The 22,667-nt window shown below is 47.1% G+C and overlaps 1 protein-coding gene across 1 annotated transcript in view; it reads right to left on the minus strand.

The window, feature by feature from the left end:
* Positions 1 to 3,463: 3,463 nt before the first annotated feature.
* The window catches only part of LOC144590861 (ribonuclease T2-like), a 33,921-nt gene continuing 14,717 nt past the window's right edge, over positions 3,464 to 22,667 (minus strand). The window contains exons 5-10 of the mRNA XM_078395243.1: positions 19,409 to 19,467; positions 16,636 to 16,722; positions 14,697 to 14,730; positions 11,504 to 11,548; positions 6,208 to 6,240; positions 3,464 to 3,957 (exon numbers count right to left, since the gene is read on the minus strand). Of these exons, the coding sequence (XP_078251369.1) occupies positions 3,925 to 3,957; positions 6,208 to 6,240; positions 11,504 to 11,548; positions 14,697 to 14,730; positions 16,636 to 16,722; positions 19,409 to 19,467 (291 nt within the window). The 3' untranslated portion in view covers positions 3,464 to 3,924. The remainder of the gene's footprint in view (positions 3,958 to 6,207; positions 6,241 to 11,503; positions 11,549 to 14,696; positions 14,731 to 16,635; positions 16,723 to 19,408; positions 19,468 to 22,667) is intronic.

A 22,667-nucleotide genomic window follows, 5' to 3' on the forward strand; every position in this document is an offset into this window, starting at 1 on the left:
TCAGTGGCAGGCACACCATGGAATCAGAGCCTCCACCTTACCATCCACGGTAATGATACAGCCCTGCAATCTCTCGAACCCCGCTCGACCACCCTCTGATACAGAGGTATCCACTTGGCATGCAGTCTGCTGCTCTTCCTTGGGTGCTTGCTGTTGGGATCAGCCAGCCACTGAGCCGCTATCATGGCTTTGCCCACGTTGATGGAGTCTCCACCCTTCATCCCCTCATTTATCGAATATTGTGCCGAACCTGATGCCAAATTAAACCAATCCCCCCTGCATGCAAATAATCCATATCCCTCCATCCCCTGCATATCCATGAGCCTGTCTAAAGCCTTTTAAATCCCACTATCATATCTGCCTCTACCATCACTCCCAACAGCACATTCCAGGCACTCCCCACTTTATGTTGTAAAAAACTAAATTTTCCCCTTATATTCAACCTCCCAAAATGCAATTCCGCATATTTGCCCGGGTAAACACTGCCTGCCATTTCTCCGCTCACATCTGTAACTAAGTTATATATACATTTGAGTCTTTTTTTCACTGTCCCTGAGCACCAATTTGTGCATCATCTGCACATTTACTGGCCAACTAATTTTCATCGCTATCATTAATATATATACTGTTAAAATAGGTGCCAGCACTAATCCCTGTGGAACTCCACTGGTTATGGGCCTCCAGTCAGAACAACATCCTTTCGCCACAGCCCTGTGTCTTCCCTGGGTGAGCCAGTCTGAATCAAACTATCACTGGTCATCTATTCTATATATTGTACGTGTTTATAGTATGATGTTCATAATGCATAGGAGCAGAATGAGGCTATTCAGCACAACGAGTCTACTCTGCCATTCTCCAGCCATAGACCCTGGCTGATCTATCTTTTCCTCTCAACCCCATTCTCCTGCCTTCTCCCCATAACCTTTGTCGGAGCCATGTGTATTTGCTAGCTGTCTTAGCATATTATATTCTTTTGTATCCTATTTTTGGGGCTTACATACATGGGCATATGTGCATATATGGACTGGGAGGAGCCAGGGGAGGGGCCAGAATTACAATTGGGAAGACCGCGATGTTATGCAATAGACACGAGAGGAGCTGTGGTGGGATACAATTCTTACCAAGTCAATGACTAGAGATATACTAATCTGTTTGTATAACTACTTCAATAAACGACTAATTAAACTGAAACGTCATGAGATCTCTGTGGTTGTTTGCGTCAAGAATGTTCACTCCACTCCTTTCGTAAAAGTGGTAAGCTTAAGGACTTTATTGGGAAGGACTAAGTTGCTGCTACAACCTTTGACGCCCGGACTAATCAAGAATCTTGATTAGGTTGAAGGAGCCGAGAGAGGGAAGAAGGTCCAGAAGAGGCTCATGAGAGTTATCCGGGGGGTGATTGGGTTAATCCGTGATGTGTGTTTGAAAGCTGTTTGTCAGAGGGTGGTGAACCTGTGGAATTCTTTGCTGGCTGTGGAGGCTAAGTTATTGGGTATTAGAGAAGAGAGTCTAAAACTAAAGGGCATACGTTGACGCAGAGAGGGAAAAGATTTAAAAGGGATACAAGAGGCAACTGCTTCCCCATACAGAGGGCTGTGTACATATGGAGCTGTCAGATGCCATGGTAGAAGCAGCTACAATTATGACATTTGAAAGCCACTGACAGCTACATAGAAGGGGGTGTTTGAAGGGATAGACACAGAGTGCTGGAGTAACTCAGCATCTGCAGTTCCTTGATAGACACAAAAAGTTGGAGTAACTCAGCGGGACAGGCAGCATCTCTGGAGAGAAGGAATGGGTGACGTTTCAGGTCGAGTCCCTTCTTCAGACTGGTTAGGGATAATGGAAACGAGAGATATAGATAGCGATGTGGAGAGATACAGAAGAATGAATGAATGATTGAATGAAACAATGAATGCAAAAAAGATATGCAGTTCCTTGTTTCTATCAAGGGTTGAGGGGATATGGGCCTGGTACAGGCAAGCTGTGGCTGGATAGTATGCAAAATAAAATATTTCATTGCATCTCGGTACACGTGACAGCAATAACAGAACTAAACTAAACCAATTGTCTCGATCAGGCTGCCATGAGGAACTTTATCAGGATGCATCTCTGCTTGGCTTGGGAACAACTCCATCCAAGACCACGAATTGTGGACGCAACCCAGACCATCACACAAACCAACCTCCCTTGTATTGACTCTATTTATATCTCATGCTGCCTCGGCAAGGCCAGCAGCATAATCAAGGACATCACACCTTAGCCACTACCTCTTCTTTCCTCAGGCAAAAGGTATTAAATGTGAAAACGCACACCTGCCGATTCAGGGACAGTTTCTTCACAGCTGTTATCTGGAAAGTGAACTATCCTATCACAGCCAGAGAGCAGTTCTGAACTACTATCTATCTCTTTGGTAACCCTCAGATTTCACTGACACTAATGTCCATGAAGCCGGAATTAAGAACAGAGTTAGGCCATTTGGCCCATCGAGTCGACTCTGCCATTTATTCATGACCGATCTATCTTTCCTTCACAACCCATTCTTCAGCCTTCTCTCTGTAACCTTTGACCCCCTTACTAATCAAGAACCAGTCAACCTCTGCTTTGAAAATACCCAATGACAGCCTGCACAGCCGTCTATGGCGATGAATTCCACAGATTCACCACCCTCTGGCGAAAGATATTTCACCTCATCTCCATTCTTAAGGTATGTCCTTTCATTCTGAGGCTGTGCCCTCTGGTCCCAGACTCTGCCACTAGTGGAAACATTCTCTCCACATGCACTCTATGTAAGCCATGTCTTCTGGTCACTGCAAACCTCCCATGGTCTCTGCATTGTCCTCCACTACCTTCACCCCCCCCCCCCCCACCCCACCCCACCTCACCCCAACCACACACACTGAACTACAAACAATTAACCCCTTCAAAACCTTTACACATTTCTGGATTTCTTTATGAGGAAAGCCCTTTCAGTCCTTCCAGTCTGTGCAATCGTATTGGCCCACAAAGTTTACCTGTGGCCCAGGATGGGCTACCAGAGTGACCGATCACCCCGTGGGGCAGGGGATGTGGGAGGAGTGCCAGGGGAACCCACGGACACAGGAAGAGCATATAAACTGCACACGGATTAGAGCTGGCAGACAGCAGCACTAACTGCTGTTCCACTGTACCCTCTACTTGGTTTTCTTTCTTCCAGCCTGTTTCATCTGCTTTGCAGACTCATTTACTGAAGGCACCCAGCGGTCCTGAATCATTGTGGGTTTCCCTTCACTCTGCCAATCCAGCTCTGAGCCTGACCATTCAGTTTGGCTGCCCTGCCCCAGGAATCCAAGTCCTTCCTCTTGCACCAGTTGTGGGTCACACATTCACCTGCACCCCCTCCTGTCTCCATCCATGGCACCAGGAGAGGTCCAGACATACATAACCAATACAAGACAAGTTTTGAAATGATTTTTTATTGCTTAAAAGCCACAAAGCAAAGCATAGCTCGCATTTGCTGAACCCCTGGAGTTTCAATCTGTCTATCACACCACTTCTTTGCCTGTTTGTGTGGTGTCCTTCCTTTGCTTGTACATATGTTTCCTCTAGGTCTCTCCCCATAATAATTTTGAGAACATTGAAAGGTGCATGTCCATGTAGTGACGATGTGTGATGTGAGCACAGGTCACAGCTGAGTCTCCAATAAAGAATATTACCTTCAGGTGATAACTGCAGTGAGAATTTAGCAGCTCGACAGGACTAACACATGAACACCTCCAACTTTCTCTCTTTCCCTCTTTCAACCTGCCTCTTTTTCCTGTTTATCCATCCACCAGAGTGTCTCTGGCAGTCTCTGTTCTTCCATCCCTTTCCATCCCCTGTCCCGCTGAGCATTTGCAGAATCGTAGCGTGCTGTGCAGTTGGTTGGCTGTGAGCTCTGTACGGTTACTTGAGATACAAACGTGCTTCAGTAATAATCTGCGGGCAAAAGAAAGTGGTGAAAACCTTTCTGGGAAAGGAGCTGGAGTGAGGGTGACCAACAGTCGGTGAAGGGTCACCCCTCACTCACTCACTGTGGAAACCCCTCATTAACTCAGAAACTATCACCCCAACCCACTGGCAGGCCCTTGTCCTTGTCAACCCAAACCCTACTACCTCTCCCCCCCCCCATTCACTGAAGACCACTGCCCCATCCACCCATTCATCCTCTGGGGCTCTGTCACTCCAGGTCTGTCCCTGCCAGAATAGATGGGAAAACCATGCTGCTAGGGGAAGTGAGCAGGTTAGGCAGCATCTGTGGAGGGAAGGCACAGTGGACGGGACTAAACTTGAAAGGCAGATGGGCGGGATTCAATGCGGGACTGAGGCAGGTGACAGGCTGGAAGTCCATATGGGTGGTGATGAAATAAAGTTGGAGGACAGAATAGGCAGGATATATAAATTGGCTGCACGCATATAGCCTCACTGGGCAAACCATCCGTAATGTAATCTCAGGCTAGTGCCGTGACATTCTCCTTAATCAATAAAACAACTCACTCACCTCTTTTACCCTCTATCTCTCCTATACCATGCATACAGAGTCATACAGTGTGGAAACAGGCCCTTCGGCCCAACTTGCCCAAACCGACCAACATGTCCCATCTGCACTCGTCCCATCTGTCTGCTTTGGCCCATATCGCTCCAAACATATCCTATCCATGAATCTGTCTAAATGTTTATTAAACGTTGCGATAGTACCTGCCTCAATTACCTCCTCCGGCAGCTCGTTCCATACACCTGTCACCCTTTTTTGTGAATATAATACCCGTCAAATTCCTATTAAATCTTTTCCCCCTCACCTTAAACCTATGTCCTCTGGTTGTCGATTCCCCTATTATGGGCAAGAGACTGTGCATCTACCCAAACTGTTCCTCTCATGAGTTTCTACACCTCTATAAGATCACCCCTCATCGTCCTGCGCTCCAAGCTATAGTCATAGCCTATAGCTCAGGCCCTCGCGTCCTGGCAACATCCTCGTAAATCTTCTCTGCACTCTTTCCAGCTTGAGAACATCTTTCCTGTAACCTGGTGCCCAAAACTGAACACAGTACTATAAATACTCCTCGATCCAGCTGCTCTACAACACTCCCCAGATCCCTACCGTTCACCGTTTCACAACCATCTTTTAAAATAAGGCTGTAACGTAGCAAAATGTGGAAAAGATGATGGGGTCTGAATGCTTTCTGAATGCACTGCATGTCATTAAACTGGAAATAATCTAGAAATAATTTACCAGAATTTTTCATGGCTTGATGGCCTGAGTTAGAGAGAGTGATGTGTTTTGGGTGTTTAAAATCATGAGGAGAGTGAATAGAGTCTTTTATCCAGGATAGACAATCAAAAGTCAGAGGTCCTAGATTTAAGGAGAAAGGGGCAAGATGTAATAGGAACCTGAAGACCACTTTTTTCACTCAGAGGATGTTGGGTCATGGAATTAGGTGCCAGTGGAGATCATTCTTGCAGGAACTATAACAGCATTTAAAAGACTCTTGAACAGGCACATGGATACGAAAGGCGTTGAGGGATATGGGCCAAACACAGGCAAATGGAACTTGCTTATATGAGGCATTTTGGTCGGTGTGGACAGGTTAGGCCGAAGCAGCTGTATCCATGCTGTAAGAGATAGATTGTAGGAAATGTTTCCCAATGGTACATGTGTCTAGGGACAGAGGGTGTTGGTCTAAGGAGGATCCGAGGAAGACCTTTATCCATTCAGAGGATGATTGGAATCTGGAATGATCTCCTTGAGGGGATGGGGAGGCAGAAATTTTCAGTGTTGAAGAAACATTTGCATGAGCTCCTGAATTACCAAGTGAGTAGGGTGCGGACCAAGTGGTTGGAGTTGGATACCTGATGGTCAGCATGGACACGATGGACTGAGGGTTCTGTGTTGCATGATGTGGCCATAACCCTTGCATTTCTCTTTGCCACTCTTTCTTCTCTTCTCTATTTCCCTCTCCTTCCTCCCGGTCTACCTATCTGCCTCCCTCACACTCTCCCCCCAAACTATCTCTCCCCTGTACCCCTCTCACCTCACTCTGCCTTCCAGTTCTCTGTTTCACTTCTCTCACTCACTTCCTGTTCCACCCATTGTCCTGTCACCAACATCACTTCTCCCCACTAGCGCTTAGTTGTGGACTCCTTCTCGGGATCGAGTGTTCGCTTTTATACTCAGGACTTGATACTCACTCGCTTTCCAGATGATTCTTTCCGGATTATTATCTGTGAACAGAGAGCGGAAAGATAAGGTTACCAGGTGCGGACGGACCTAAGTTAGGACATCAGGAGCAGAAATAAGGAGAGATTATCAACTATTGAACCGTGGAGAGGGAGAGCCAGGCACAGGGTGGGAACAAGTCCCACATCCCTCCCCCTCTGGAATTCCAGATTGGATTTGAGAATCGGTGAATGACAGGAGTCCACTCGGCCCATCAGGCTTGTTCCAGCTTGATGGTGGAGCTCCTTGCTGAGTCTCACTCCCCATTCCTCCCCACAGTCCAGACTTTCTCCAGTTCCCTTTGCCCATTGCTGTGAATCTACTGAGCTCCATTCAGGCAGCACATCCCAGATCACTGGAGTTCCTCGCCTGAAACTTCTCTGCTGTTGTCAATCCCCTTCCCCCCCCCCCCCCCCCCCGTATCTTCTGCTCTCCCTCTCTCCTGCCATCCTCCATCTATTCAATCTCTGAGAGGGCTTTCAGGGGCTTGATGAAGTCCTACCCTCAAGGCAGTGTGAAACTGGGCCAGAGGGGGTTAAAGATTGGGTAGCAGCATGGACCGGCAGCTGAGAGTGGGGGATAGTTGTATTTCAGACTGAAGGCAATGGAAACATCAAATTCATATCAAATCCAGTAAAAATTTGTGTTTCAATGAGATCACCTCTCATTCTTGGAACTAGAGTTTAGACCAAGTTTGTTCGTTCTCTCTACAGAGGAGCAGCCAGACCCCATCCCAACCCACCATTCAACCTGCTGAAGCAATGCGGCTCACCTTCCATTGAGGGTAATCTTTCCTCAGGCAGGTACAGCAGATCTGTACATATTCCAGGTGCTGTCTCACCAGTGCCCCATATAATTGGAGCAATCCTCTTAAAATAAAGCCCAACACACAACAAATAGCTCACTACCCTACATGTGAACTTTCAGTGGTTGGTGTGCAAGAACCCCATACTTGGACCTCTCCCAACACCAACACCTTTCAATTTCCCACCATTTAAAATTCTCCAACTTTCTCCACATTATTTTCCATCCGCCATGTTCTGCCCGATGTCTCTGCATAATCCTGGCTTGGTATCGTCAGCTACCTTGGATATATCATGCAGTGAGCTGGTGCAGGATCCTGACCCCAAACAGGCACCATCCCTCTGCCTCCACTGATGCTGAGTTCCTCCAGCAGTTTGTGTTTTGCTTGGACATATCCAACCTGATCTTCTAATACAATTCAGGGATATCAATTGTGAGCAGCTGGGCCCAGCATTAATCCAGCATCATTCCTGGTCACAGCCACCCAGCCCAAAAAATGACCCATTTTATCCTACTCCATCTTCTCTCAGTTGACCAAGTCCTGGCTCGTATATTTTCCTCATGGCCGAGCATGTAAATTTTGTTTAATAACCTCCTATACTCCACTTTATTAAAGGCCTCTGAGTCCAAATACATATCAACTGGGTCCTCTTTTTCATTCCTGCCTGTTGCAACTTCGAAAGACATTAAGGTTTCAAGTTGGGACACTTCTTTGGACTGATTTTGGGGGTGGGGGGGGGGGGGGGGTGGGAAGGAAGTTGGATGAGAGGAGGGGCAGGACAAAGCCTATGAGTCACGGGTGGATTCAGACGAATGTTTTTTGATCAGCAAATGGTTGAACAAAGTCCAGAGGGTGAGTTGAAAATTGTGAAGCTAGAGGAAGGAATGTAGTTGGAAGGAAATGGGTGAGAGAGAAATGGTTATGAGTCCAGGTGTAGCACAGGGAAGAGAGATGGACTGGGGGGAAGGAAGGGGGGAAGAAGGTGGGGGAGTTTGGTAAGTTACCCAAATTGGAGAATTAAATGTCCATATTATTAGGTTGTAAGTGACCCGTGGAATTTGAGGCACTGTTCCTCTAGTTTGTGTCTGGCCTCACTCTGGCAATGGAGGAAGCACAGGACAGAAAAGTCAGTGTTGGAATGGGAAGGGGGGTTAATGTGGTTAATAACTGGGAAATCCAGTCATCTTTGGTGGGTCGAGCTCAAGTGTCCGGCAAAACAGTCGCTGAATCTATGCTTTGTGTCACCGATAGAATGAAGGCCACATCCGGAACACCTGGAACATCTGGAAGGTTAGATCACATGTGATCTAAGGAGAGATAGCTGGATGGATAGAAAATTGGCTTCATGGAAGGAAGCTGAGGCTGATGGTGGAAGGTTTCTTTTCGGACTCGAGGCCTGTGACTGGTGGTGTGCCTCAGGGTTTGGTGGTGGGCCCATTGCTGTTTGTCATCTATATCATTGATTTGGATGAGAATGTACATGATTAGCAAGTTTGCAGATAACACAAAAGTGGGTGGTATTGTAGATAGTTAAGATGGAGCTTAACTACAGCGCCTTCGAGAGCGAGTTGGCAAGCTCGCACCTGTGCCGACGTCCCGACATGGTACATTCCGCCTTTTCATGCCATCGGCCCTCCGGGACTGCACCCATGTGTTCCTGCGCCGTGACGCCCACCGGACGCCGCTCCAGAGGCCTTATGAGGGCCCGTACCGGGTGCTGGAGCACGGACAGACAACCTTTGTCTTGGACATGGGGGGCCGGCCGGAGGCCATGTCAATTGACCGCTTGAAGCCGGCCCACTTGGACATCGACCAACGGGTTGCCCAGCCTCGGTCACGAGGTTGCCCCTCTTTGCGGGTCCCACCACCTGTCCCTCCAACTTTGCCTCCGCCGGCCCCTCTGTTGGCCGATTTTCGTACGCGGTCCGGTCGGGTAGTGCGACCACCAGTGCGTTTCGTGCCTCCGGTTCTAGGGGGGGGGGGTCCTGTGGCGGCTCCCAAGGGTCTGGCCATACCACTACCGACCCCTCGGCACGGGAATGGACCAGTTCAGGGGGGCGGCCCTTTGCTACGGTTATAAAGGACGAGGTTTTGGGCGCGATTTCACTCTGGCAGACTTGACCGGTCTAGCAAACGTAATAAAATCAAACCTCCCGAAATACCCGGCTCCTTGCCTTTATTTCGGGCCTTTCTCGACGCGCCACAGTTGTCAATAATTGCAGCAGGATCTTGATCGGTTGGCCAGGAGGGCTGAGGAATGGTTGATGGAATTCAATACAGAGAAATGTGAGGTGTTGCATTTTGGGAAGACTAAAATGGGCAGGATCTGCACAGTCAACGGTAAGTCTCTGGGGAGAGTTGTAGAGAAGGAAGATCTAGGAGTGCAGGTACATAATTTGTTGAAAGTGGCAACACAAGTAGATAAGTGGTCAAAAAGGTTTTTGGCACACTGGCCTTCATCTGTCAGAGTATTAAGTATAGAAGTTGGGAAGTCCTGTTGCATTTATATCAGACATTGATTAGGTATTAGGCAAGATGGTGTCAAGCTGGAAAGGGTGCAGAGAAGATTTACAAGAATCTTGCCAGGATTCAAGGGCCTGAGATTTATGAGTCGTAATTATATGGAGGTTGAGCAAGCTAGGACTCTATTCATTGGAGCGCAGGAGGATGAGGGGTGATCTTATAGAGGTGTACAAAATCATGAGAGGAATAGATTGGGTAGACATACTGAGCCTCTTGCCCAGTGTAGGGGAATCAAGAACCAGAGGACATAGTTTTAAGGTGAGGGGGGGGAAATTTAATAGGAACCTAGGGGTAACTTTCACACAGGTTGTGGATGTATGGAATGAGCTGCCGGAGGTAGTAGAGGCAGGTAGTATCACAATGTTTAAGAAACATTTGGACAGGTGCATGGATAGGACAGGTTTAGAGAGATATGGGCCAAACATCGGCAGGTGGGGCCAGTGTAGATGGGACATGTTGGTTGGTGTGGGCAAGTTGGGCCGAAGGGCCTGTTTCCGCACGGTATGACTATCCTCCTGTCGCCCTCAGTTCTCTCTCCAACGCCATTCTTGCGAAGTACATTAATGACTTGGATGAAGGGATTAAAAGTACCATTAGCAAATTTGCAGATGATACAAAGCTGGGTGGCAGTGTGAACTGTGAGGAAGATGCTATGAGGATGCAGGGTGATTTGGACAGGTTGTGTGAGTGGGCGGATGCATGGCAGATGCAGTTTAAGGTGGATAAATGTGAGGTTATCCACTTTGGTGGAAAGAACAGGAAGGCAGATTATTGTCTGAATGGTGTCAAGTTGGGAAATGGGGAAGTACAAAGAGATCTGGGTGTCCTTGGTCATCAGTCACTTAAAGTTAGCATGCAGGTACAGCAGGCAGTGAAGAAAGCTAATGGCATGTTGGCCTTTATGACAAGAGGAGTTGAGTATAGGAGCAAAGAGGTCCTTCTGCAGTTGTACAGGGCCCTAGTGAGACCACACCTGGAGTACTGTGTGGAATTTTGGTCTCCAAATTTGAGGAAGGACATTCTTGCTATTGAGGGCGTGCAGCAAAGATTCACTAGGTAAATTCCGAAACGGTGGGACTATCGTATGTTGAAAGACTGGAGCGACTAGGCCTGTATACGCTGGAATTTAGGATGAGAGGCGGTCTTATTGAAACATATATTATTAAAGGATTAGACACATTAGAGGCAGAAAACATGTTCCCAATGTTGGGGGAGTCCAGAACCAGGGGCCACAGTTTAAGAACAAGGGGTAAGCCATTTAGAACGGATATGAGGAAATACTTTTTCATTCAGAGAGTTGTAAATCTGTGGAATTCTCTGCCTCGGAAGGCAGTGGAGGACAATTCTCTGGCTGCTTTCAAGATAGCGGAGTCAGGGGGTATGAGGAGAAGGCAGGAACGGGGTACTGATTGTGAATGATCATCCATGATCACATTGAATGGCAGTGCTGGCTCAAAGGGCCGAATGGCCTACTCCTGCACCTATTGTCTATTGTCTAAATCTGTTGTAGTTTTAAGGGGTTGCAGCTCAGGGTGAACTTGTTGTGGTACATTTGGACCAGAGTGATTTTGTCCTGAGGAGAGATTAAGCAGAATGGGCCTGTCCTCTCGAGTGGAAAATAATGAGTAATAACCTCGTGATGATTTGCATATCCATTATAGGCTTTGGGAGGGGATTTATTGTAATGTTGGTTCCTCTAGTTGAGAAGTGTAGAAGTAGGGGGTTGTTGGGATTGCAAGTTGGGACAGGCTGTTGAGCACTGAGATAAGAAAAAAATCCCCATCCTCATAGGTGGCGATTCTGTAGATTTCATCACACAGGGGTGTGGGAGCTCATCCACTGAGGGCATTCACAACAGAGATTACTAGATTTCTGGATATCAAGGGGAACATGGATTATGGGCTGGTTGTGAGCTTTTTTCATCAGGACCTGATACTTACACAATCTTTCACAATTGATAGCTTTCTGAAGCATGCTTCGGCTTTCTGTGAACAAAGGAAAGTGGAGGTTACCAGGAGTGGACTGACCAGCTATGATCCTTCAGACAGAAAAGACGATGACAAACTAATGAAACGCGGAGAGGGAAGTGCTCCGAGCACATTACATCAGCACGTATTACTGGATGACGGATTGGCTGGAAATCTAAATAAAATAGAAAACAATAAATAACCTCAGCAAGTCAGGTAACGTTTATAGGGGAAAGAAACAGATTTAACATTTCAGGTTCAACATCCCACTACAGTATCAGCAAAGGAAAACCACAAAAGGTAATTGAAGTTGCAGAAACATCCTGAAAAGGTCAGGAAAAAGGAGGCTTGGATCAGGTCCAGGTGGCTGGGACAAAGCGTATCCCTGGAGAATGTAGCGGACTGGAGGGCATATTTATAGTAATGGAATCACACAGCACAGAAACAGGCCCATAGGCACAACCTGCCCATGCTGACCAATATGCCCCATCTATATTAGACAGTAGATAATAGGTGCAGGAGTAGGCCATTCGGCCCTTCGAGCCAGCACCGCCATTCAATGTGATCATGGCTGATCATTCTCAATCGGTACCCCGTTCCTGCCTTCTCCCCACACCCCCAGACTCCGCTATCCTTAAGAGCTCTATCTAGCTCTCTCTTGAATGCATTCAGAGAATTGGCTTCCACTGCCTTCTGAGGCAGAGAATTCCACAGATTTACAACTCTCTGACTGAAAAAGTTTTTCCTCATCTCCATTCTAAATGGCCTACCCCTTATTCTTAAACTGGCCTCTGGTTCTGGACTACCCCAACATTGGGAACATGTTTCCTGCCTCTAAGGTGTCCAACCCCTTAATAATCTTATATGTTTCGATAAGATCCCCTCTCATCCTTCTGAATTCCGGTGTATACAAGCCTAGCCACTCCAGTCTTTCAACATATGATAGTCCCACCATTCCGGGAATTAACCTAGCAAACCTACGCTGCATGCCCTCAATAGCAAGAATATCCTTCCTCAAATTTGGAGACCAAAACTGCACACAGTACTCCAGGTGCGGTCTCACTTGGGCCCTGTACAACTGCAGAAGGACCTCTTTGCTCCTATACTCAACTCCTCTTGTTATGAAGGCCAACATTCCATTGGCTTTCTTCACTGCCTGCTGTACCTGCATGCTTCCTTTCAGTGAATGATGCACTAGGACACCCAGATCTTGTTGTACGTCACCTTTTCCTAACTTGACACCATTCGGATAATAATCTGCCTTCCTATTCTTGCCACCAAAGTGGATAACCTCACACATATCCACATTAAACTGCATCTGCCATGCATCCGCCCACTCACACAACCTGTCCAAGTCACCCTGCAACCTCATAACATCTTCCTCACAGTTCACACTACCACCCAGCTTTGTATCATCTGCAAATTTGCTAATGGTACTTTTAATCCCTTCATCCAAGTCATTAATGTATATATTAAATAGCTGCGGTCCCAGCACCGAGCCTTGCGGTACCCCACTAGTCACTGCCTGCTATTCTGAAAGGGACCCATTTATCCCCACTCCTTGCTTTCTGTCTGCCAACCAATTTTCCATCCATGTCAGTACCCTACCCCCAAAACCATGTGCTCTAATTTTGCCCACTAATCTCCTATGTGGGACCTTGTCGAACGCTTTCTGAAAGTCTCCACATCCACCGGTTCTCCCCTGTCAATTTTCCTAGTTACATCCTCAAAAAATTCCAGAAGATTAGTCAAGCATGATTTCCCCTTCGTAAATCCATGCTGACTCGGAACGATCCTGTTACTGCTATCCAAATGCTCCGCAATTTCATCTTTTATAATTGACTCCAGCATCTTCCCCACCACTGATGTCAGACTAACTGGTTTATAATTTCCTGTTTTCTCTCTCCCTCCTTTCTTAAAAGTGGGATAACATTAGCTACCCTCCAATCCACAGGAACTTATCCTGAATCTATAGAACATTGGAAAAGGATCACCAATGCGTCCACAATTTCAAGAGCCACCTCCTTAAGTATCCTGGGATGCAGACCATCAGGCTCAGGGGATTTATCAGCTTTCAGTCCCATTAGTCTACCCAACACCATTTTCTACCTAATGTTCCTTCAGTTCCTCCGTCACCCTAGGATCTCTGGCCACTAGAACATCTAGGAGATTGTTTGATTGTTATACTAGTCCCACCTACTTGCACTTGGCCCATATCCCTCCTTCATTATCCATGTACCCATCCATATACCCAACATTCCATTTTCCCACCACCCTCTGTGTGAAAAAGTTGCCCCTTAGGTTCCTATTAAATCTTTCCCCTATCACCCTAATCCTATGGCTTCTGATTCTTGATTTCCCTACTCTGGGTAAAAGACCTTATCTATTCCACTCATGATCTTATACTCACTCCTCTGTAAGTTCATTCCTCATCCTCCTGCATTCCAGGGAATAAAGTCCTAGACTGCCCAATCACTCCCTGTAGCTCAGGCCCTCAAGTCCTGGCACGGCACGGTAGCGCAGCGGTAGAGTTGCTGCTTTACAGCGAATGCAGCGCCGGAGACTCAGGTTCGATCCTGACTACGGGTGCTGTACTGTAAGGAGTTTGTACGTTCTCCCCGTGACCTGCGTGGGTTTTCTCCGAGATCTTCGGTTTCCTCCCACACTCCAAAGACGTACAGGTATGTAGGTTAATTGGCTGGGTAAATGTAAAAATTGTCCCTAGTGGGTGTAGGATAGTGTTAATGTACGGGGATCGCTGGGCGGCACGGACTTGGAGGCCGAAAAGGCCTGTTTCCGGCTGTATATATATGATATGATATATGATATGATAACATCCTTGTAAATGATGTTCGTAAAGGAAAACTAAAGGGCAAAAAAGAAGGCCTGGCAGACCTCTGGCAGATAAGATGCAAGAGACTCCAATGAGTTTTTGTAACATTTTATGCGTGGGTGGGGGTGGGACACACGACATGGGGGGGAGGAGATATGACACGGGGGGGGGGGGAGATATGACACGGGGGGGGGGGGGGGGGAGATATGACACGGGGGGGGGTGGAATACGGAAGAGACGGCGCCGAGGACTCCTGTACATTGGTAACATTAGGTCCCTGTCTCACAACACAAACACCTTGCAACAAAGAACCATTAATTGAGCATTACATACCTTTGGTATTACGTTTGCACAACTTTCCACACGTCTGCAACAAAAACAAATAAGTTTTGTTTCCGCTGCACATCAACATTCATCGCTCATAAGTAAATACAAATTCTTGTATCCCTTCCTCCCCCTCACCAACATACCGTCCCCACATTCCTCACCCTCTCTGCTTAATCCCCATTAACCCATGTGCTCCCTCTCAGTATTCCCACCTCTCCACACACTCTCCCTCTCTGGCACACAATCACATTGGAGAGTAGCAACGATTTGTGAACAAAAACTGATCTGTGTTTCCTGTTGCATTGTACAGCTCTCTGTCCATCTACACAGGTTCACAACCCAATGGTATGAACATTGAATTCACCAATATCAAGTAATACCCCCATGCCCTCTCTCGTTTCCGTTCCCCCCTCCTACACCCGGTGCAGCCCATTTATTTCACTATCTCCCATCTGCCCCTTCACACCCCACCATTTTCCTTCCTCAGTGTGCTCATCTCCCATCCCCAGATCCCTCATTTCTCTTTTATTCCCCCCTCTTCCCCCCCCCCCACACAATACTGCACACAATACTCCAAATGTGCCCTGACCATAGTTTATAAAGCTGCAACATGATCACCTGATTCTAAAACCCACATCTGACTGATGAAGGTAAGCAAGCTGTCTGCCTTCTTTACCTCCCTATCCATGTTGTGCTTCCACTTTCAGTGAACTATAGACTTGCTCCTCAAGATTCCTCTGCAGATAATGCTACGGAGGGTTTAATTTATAAGGACCAGACTCAAAGAGCAGAGGGCAAAGCTTTAAAGTGAGAGGGGCAAAGTTTAAAGGAGAGTGGTGGGTGCCTGGAACACACTGCTGAGGGTGGTGGTGGAGGCAGATACAATAGTGACATTTGAGGCCTTTAAATAAGTACATGGATATGCAGGGAATGGAGGGATGTGGATCATGTGCAGGTGGAGGAGATTAGTTTATCTTGGCATCATGAACAGCACTGACATTGTGGGCCAAAGGGCCTGTTCCTGTGCTGCATTGTACTGATAGGCCTGGAACAATGCAGGGTGTAACACAGGGAACTTCGATCATGTGGATGATCACAGTCTTTTCCCAAGGGCGGGAGAGTGTAAAACTAGATTTTCGATGAGAGGGGAAAGATTTAAAAGAGATCTGAGGGTGGTGGGAGTATGAAATGAGCTGCCAGAAGAGGTAGGAGGAGCGAGTACAATAACAATATTTCAAAGTTATACGGACAGGTACATGGATTGGAAAGGTTTAGAGGAGTATGGGCCAAACGCAACCTAATGGGTGTGGCTCGAGGTGAACACTTTGGTTAGCATGGAAGAGGTGCTGAAGGCCCTGTTTCCATACTGCATAGCTCTCTGTCTATATGATCTATATTCTGCCTCTCCCTCTACCCATCCATCTCTTTCTCCCTGCCTGTATAGCTCTCCATCTCTTCACATCTGTCCTCCTCCCCTCTTTTCACACATCTATCTGTAACTATCTATCTATCTTCCTGTGTCTGCCTCTGTTTCCCACATCTGTTTGTTTTGTCAGGCATCTGTGCATCTCCCCCTTCTCTCTTTCCCTCGCTGCATCCTTTATCTCCCACTCTCTCTCTGCCACTCACACACTGTTGCTCTCTCCTTGAACTCTCCATCTTTTCCATCCCATCTCTTTGTGCTCTGTCCTCAATCCCCTCTCCTTCTCATTGTCCCCCCCTCTGTCACTCTTACTCTCTCCATCACTTCTCCCTCAGACTCTCTCTCTGTCCGTCCTCCTCCTCTCCCTCCTTCCATCTCTCTCTCTCTCCATCTCCCTGCCTCTGTCTATCTTCTTCCATATATTTGTCTCTCTGCCACCCTTCCTCATTTTGTCTCTCTCTCCTCCCGTGGATGGTGGTGGTGGGGCTGTATGTCAGTGAGATACACACATCAGGTCCTCACCTGTAGTAGTTCAGACCTTTCTCAAAGTACTCACGCACTGTTAATGTCTGAGTAGCAGGCTTACCGTGTGCCTCCCATTCATGGGACCTGTGGAAAGAGATTAGGAACAGCAATGTTTCAATATGAAGAGTTTTCAAGAGTGCAGAGCTGAAAGATGGATTGAAGGAGAAACAGAAACTGTCTTTGAATGATATTGGTGGTGAGACCACACTTGGACTATTGTGCAAAGTTCCAGTCACCCAACTACAGGAATTATTCCAACTAAATATATAGGAATAATTTCAACTATGGGAACCCCGTCATTAAGTTGGAAAGGGTACAGAAGAGATTCATGAGGATGTAACAGGGACAGGAGGGATTGAATGATATGGAGGGACTGGACAGGCTGAGGCTGTTTTCACTGGAGTGAAGAAGGCAATAAAGTGACTGCTTTCCCAGGGTTGGGGTGTCTAAAACATGAGGGCATAGGTTTAAGGTGAAAGGGGAAAGATTTAAAGGGGACCAAAGGGGCAATCTTTTCCACACAGACGGTGCTACATTTACGGAATAAGCTGACAGAGGTCATGTAGAGATGGATTTAAAAGACATTTGGACAGGCATATGGATAGAAATGTTTAGAGGAAGTTAAAAACAAGTTGGTGGAGGAACTTAGCAGACCAGACAGTATCTGCAGGGAGAAAATGGACTGATGACTTTTCAGATCAGGACCTTTCTCCAGTCTGAAGTCCAGGAACCAAAACATTATTTGTCCAGTTGGAAGGGGAGGGGTAGGGGTAGGGGTGGGGGTGGGGAGAGTGGGTGATGTCCATGGTGGGGGTGGGGGTGGGGAGAGTGGGTGATGAAGGAGAATGTCCATGGGAGGGGAGCGATGATGGGGGAGAATGTCCATAGGAAGGGTGGGGGCAGGGAGGGTGGGTGATGAGGGAGAGTGTCCGTGGGTGGGGAGGGGGTGGAGAGAGTGAGTGTTGGGGGAGAGTGTCAGTGGGAGGGGAGGGGTGATGGGGGAGAATGTCCACAGGAGGGGTGGGGTTGGGGAGAGTAGGTGATGAGGCACAGTGTCCATGGATGGGAGAGTGGGTGATGGGGGAGAGTGTCCGTGGGAGGGGTGTAGAGAGTGGGTGGTGTGAGTGTCCGTTGAAGGGTGGGAAGGGGGTGGGGAGAGTGGGTGATGGGGCAGAGTGTCCATAGGAGGGGTGGGGATGGGGAGAGTGGGTGATGGGGGAGAGTGGGTGATGGGGGAGAGTGGTGGGGAGAGTGGGTGATGGGGCAGAATGGGTGATGGGGCAGAATGGTGGGGAGAGTGTCCGTGGGAGGGGATCCAGTGGGTTGGAGATTTGACTCATATGAAGGTACAGCACAGCAGTCAGTTATTTGGCTTACTGAGTCTGCACTGACCACCAAGCACCCATTTTATGATCAATTGCCCCATAGATTCTCCCCCTTAATTTATAGCAGCCAATTAACGTAGCCCTCACACATCTTTTGAATGTGGGAAGAATCCAGAGCACCCTTGGGAAGCCCACAGAATAACAGGGAGAATGTACAAACACAGGCAGAGGCAGATATCAGGATTGAACCAGGGGTTACTGGAGCCGTGTGGTGGTAGCTTTACTAGTTGTACCACTGTGCCACCTAAACCATTGAACAGACAAACTTTGGTGTTCAAACCCAAGGATTGCAGGTGTGCAGTACACAAGGTTGCCAGCACAGGTGTGCACAATATTTCCCTTCATTTGTCAGGCACTAAATAAGAACAGTGTTACAACTTTATCTATTGGTCAGGCCACACCTGGAGAACTGTATAATTCTGATCTAGGATTAGGCACCTGAATTATGAGGAACGACTGGATAGACAGCGTTAGCTTTCCCGGGAGTTGAGGAGGCTGAAGGGGACCCGGTGGACATGCACAAAGGTATGAGAGTAAGAGACAGAGCAGATAGTAGGAAACTAGATGGCTCACTTTTAGGAGAAGTGGGAAAAGATTTAGAGATCTGAAAATAACTTTTTCAAGAGAGGGTAGTTGGAATCTGAAACACACTGCTCGAGGCAGTGGAAGCAGTGACTCTCACAACATTTAGAAGTTAGAAGAGGATTGATGAGGGCAGTGTGGCCTGCTAAATTCAGCAAGGCCTTTGACAAGGTATCGCATTGTAAGCTCGGCTGGAAGGTTAGATCACATGGGATCCACGGCAAACTAGCCAATTGGTGAGAAAATTGGTTTGATGGCAAGAGCCAGAGGGTATAGTAAAGAGTTGTTATTCAGATTGGAGATCAGAAACCAGTGGTGTGCCACAGGGATCGATGCTGGGTCACTATTGTGGAATGACCGAATGGCCTAATTCTGCTCCAATCACTTATGACCTTGTCATGGCCCAGCTAATGTCCACATAGACAACGATCTTTAACCTCAATCAATCCTCTTGGTCACCTCTTTAAAAAACTGTCTGCTTTGTGAGATATGATTCCCTATGATTATCCCTGATCAGTCTTTATCTATCAACTGCTGGTAAATGATGTCCCTCAGAATCACCTGCAGTTACGTACCCACTACTGATGCAGGCTCACTCACCAGTGGTGCCCTGGCTTGTCCTTGGTGCCCTTAAATAACTGTACATTAGCCACCCTCCAGTCTACTGGAACTTCACCTGTGCCTAAAGATGATGGTAATATCTGTGCAAGGGCTCCACAATTTCTACCCGAGCTTTTCACAAGGTGCAAGTATACATTTGGTCAACCCCTGGGGATTTATCCACCTTAGGTACAAACCATTACCAAAGAGTGTCTTTGCCAGACAGTTCGGGCCAAACCTTGTCCAAATCAGGCTGTAAAGACTGAAAATAAACAAATTAACATTTTGTGTCAGGACAAGAGTGAAATAAAAACTGAAAATACAAGAAAGAGAACATCACATACCCTACACAGCGATAGCAGCTGGATTGCAATCAAGTTGAACAGCTATATGAAAACAGATGCAGGTATCTGGGAATAGGGTGGGATCTAATCCAGGGATTTGGGGGTTTGTAAATAAACAGATACTCAGGAATTACAGGTTGGAATCCAAGTGAGGATTTCCACATAATCTAACAGAAACCCAAAAGTTATGTGTAGACTTGAATATTGAGTCGTAGATTTATAGTTATAGAGTCATAGAGTGGTACAGTGTGGAAACAGGCTCTTCGGCCAAACTCGCCCATACCGGCCAACAGTGGCCCAGCTACCCTAGTCCCACTTGCTTGGTCCATAATACTCCAAACCTGCCCTATCCATGTACTTGTCCAACTGTTTCTTAAACGATGGGATAGTCCCAGCCTCAACTACCTCCTCTGGCAGCTTGTTCCATACACCCACTACCCTCTGTGTGAAAAAGTTACCACTCGGATTCCGATTAAATCTTTTCCCCTTCACCTTGAACCTATGTCCTCTGGTCCTTGAATCCCCTACTCTGGGTAAAGGACTCTGTGCATCTACCCGATCTATTCCTCTCATGATTTTATACACCTCTATAAGATCTCCCCTCATCCTCCTACGCTCCATGAAATAGAGACCCAGCCTAGTCAACCTCTCCCTATAGCTCACACCCTCTAGTCGTGGCAACATCCTTGTAAATCTTTTCTAAACCCTTTCAAGCTTGACAATATCTTTCCTATAACATGGTGACCAGAACTGAACACAATATTCTAAATGCGGTCTCACCAACGTCTTATAAAACTGTAACATGACCTTCCAACTTCTATACTCAATACTCTGACTGATGAAGGCCAAAGTGCCAAAAGCCTTTTTGATTACCTTATCTACCTGCGACGTGACCTTCAAGGAACCATGCACTTGTACTCCTAGATCCCTCTGCTCTGCAACACTACACAGAGGCCTACCATTTTACTGTGTAGGTTCTACCCTTGTTCGACGTCCCAAAATACAACACCTCACACTTCTCTGCATTAAATTCCATCAACCATTCCTCCGCCCACCTTGCCAATCGATCCAGATCCTGCTGCAATTGTTCACAACCATCTTCACTATCTGCAAAACCACTAACTTTGGTGTCATCAGCAAATTTGATAATCTTGCCCTGTATGTTCTCATCCATTGATGTAGATGGGAAACAGTAATGGGCCCAGCACCAAACCCTGAGGCACACCACTAGTCACAGGCCTCCATTCTGAGAAGCCACCTTCCACCATCACCCTCTGCCTCCTTCCATGGAGCCAATTAGCTATCCTTTCAGCTATCTCTCCTTGGATCCCATGAGATCTAATCTTCCAGAGCAGCCTACCATGTGGAACCTTGTCGAACACCGTACTGAAGTCCATTAACACAACTTCTACAGCTCTGCCCTCATCAACATTTTTGCTCACGTCTTCAAAAAAATCAATCAGAATTCTGAGACATGACCTCCCCACGTACAAAACCATGCTGACTATCCCTAATTAGCCCTTGCCCATCCAAATGCCTGTATATTCTATCCCTCAGAATACTCTCCAGTAACTTACCAACTACAGATGTTAAGCTCACCGGCCTATAGTTCCCAGCATTTTCCCTGCAGCCTTTCTTGAAAAGAGGCACAGCATTTGCCACCCTCCAATCTGGCACCTCTCCTGTATTTAAGGATGACTCATAAATTTCAACCAGGGCTCCCGCAATTTCCTCTCTAGTTTCCCGGAATGTCGTCGGATATATCTGATCAGGCCCCGGAGATTTGTCTACCTTCATACACGACAGTACCTTCAGTACTTCCTTGACGGTAACAATGACTCTCATGACACTTCCAGTGAATGCTCCAATTTCCTCTGCCCTACTGTCTTTCTCCTCGGTAAATACAAAGGAGAAATACTCATTTGAGGACCTTGCCCATCTCCTGTGGCTCCACACAGAGGTGACAGTTTTTATTCCTGAGATGTCCCACTCTCTCTCTAGTTACCCTTTCTCCCTTAATTATTTATAAAATCTTTTGGAATTGTTCTTGAGGCTACCCGCCAGAGCTATCTCCTGGCCTCTTTTTAGCCTTTCTGTTCTCCTTTTTTTAGTTGCTCCTTAGTTCCCAAAACTCCTCCAGGGGTGCACTTGATCCCAGCTGCCTATACCTGTCCCATGTATCCTTCTTGTTTTTGACTAACATCTCAATTTCCCTCATCAGCCAAGCTGCCTTCTTTGCCTGCTATGCCTTTCACTCTAACGGGGACGTACACATCCTGAGCTCTCTTTAGTACACTTTTAAAAACATCCCACTTGGCCGATGTTCCTTTCCCCATCAAATAACCTGCTCCAGTCAACTTGAAGGTTCTCTCATACCCTCAAAGTTGGCCTTACCCCAGTTGAGCAAGTTAGGAAGAGGGGATGTTCAACGAGATCTGGGTGTCCTAGTGCATCAGTCACTGAAAGGCAGCATGCAGGTACAGCAGGCAGTGAAGAAAACCAATGGAATGTTGGCCTTCGTAACAAGAGGAGTTGAGTATAGGAGCAAAGAGGTCCTTCTACAGTTGTACCGGGCCCTGGTGAGACTGCACCTGGAGTACTGTGTGCAGTTTTGGTCTCCAAATTTGAGGAAGGATACTCTTGCTATTGAGGGCGTGCAGCGTAGGTTCACTAGGTTAATTCCCGGAATGGCGGGACTGTCGTATGTTGAAAGGCTGGAGCAATTAGACTTGTATACACTGGAATTTAGATGGATGAGGGGGGATCTTATTGAAACGTATAAGATAATTAGGGGATTGGACACATTAGAGGCAGGAAACATGTTCCCAATGTTGGGGGAGTCCAGAACAAGGGGCCACAGTTTAAGAATAAGGGGTAGGCCATTTAGAACGGAGATGAGGAAGAACTTTTTCAGTCAGAGAGTGGTGAAGGTATGGTATTCTCTGCCTCAGAGGGCAGTGGAGGCCAGTTCGTTGGATGCTTTCAAGAGAGAGCTGGATAGAGCTTTTAAGGATAGCGGAGTGAGGGGGTATGGGGAGAAGGCAGGAACGGGGTACTAATTGGGAGTGATCAGCCATGATCACATTGAATGGCGGTGCTGGCTCGAAGGGCTGAATGG

The sequence above is a fragment of the Rhinoraja longicauda genome, unplaced genomic scaffold, assembly GCF_053455715.1.
Source record: "Rhinoraja longicauda isolate Sanriku21f unplaced genomic scaffold, sRhiLon1.1 Scf000362, whole genome shotgun sequence".
Taxonomy (NCBI): Eukaryota; Metazoa; Chordata; class Chondrichthyes; order Rajiformes; family Arhynchobatidae; genus Rhinoraja; species Rhinoraja longicauda.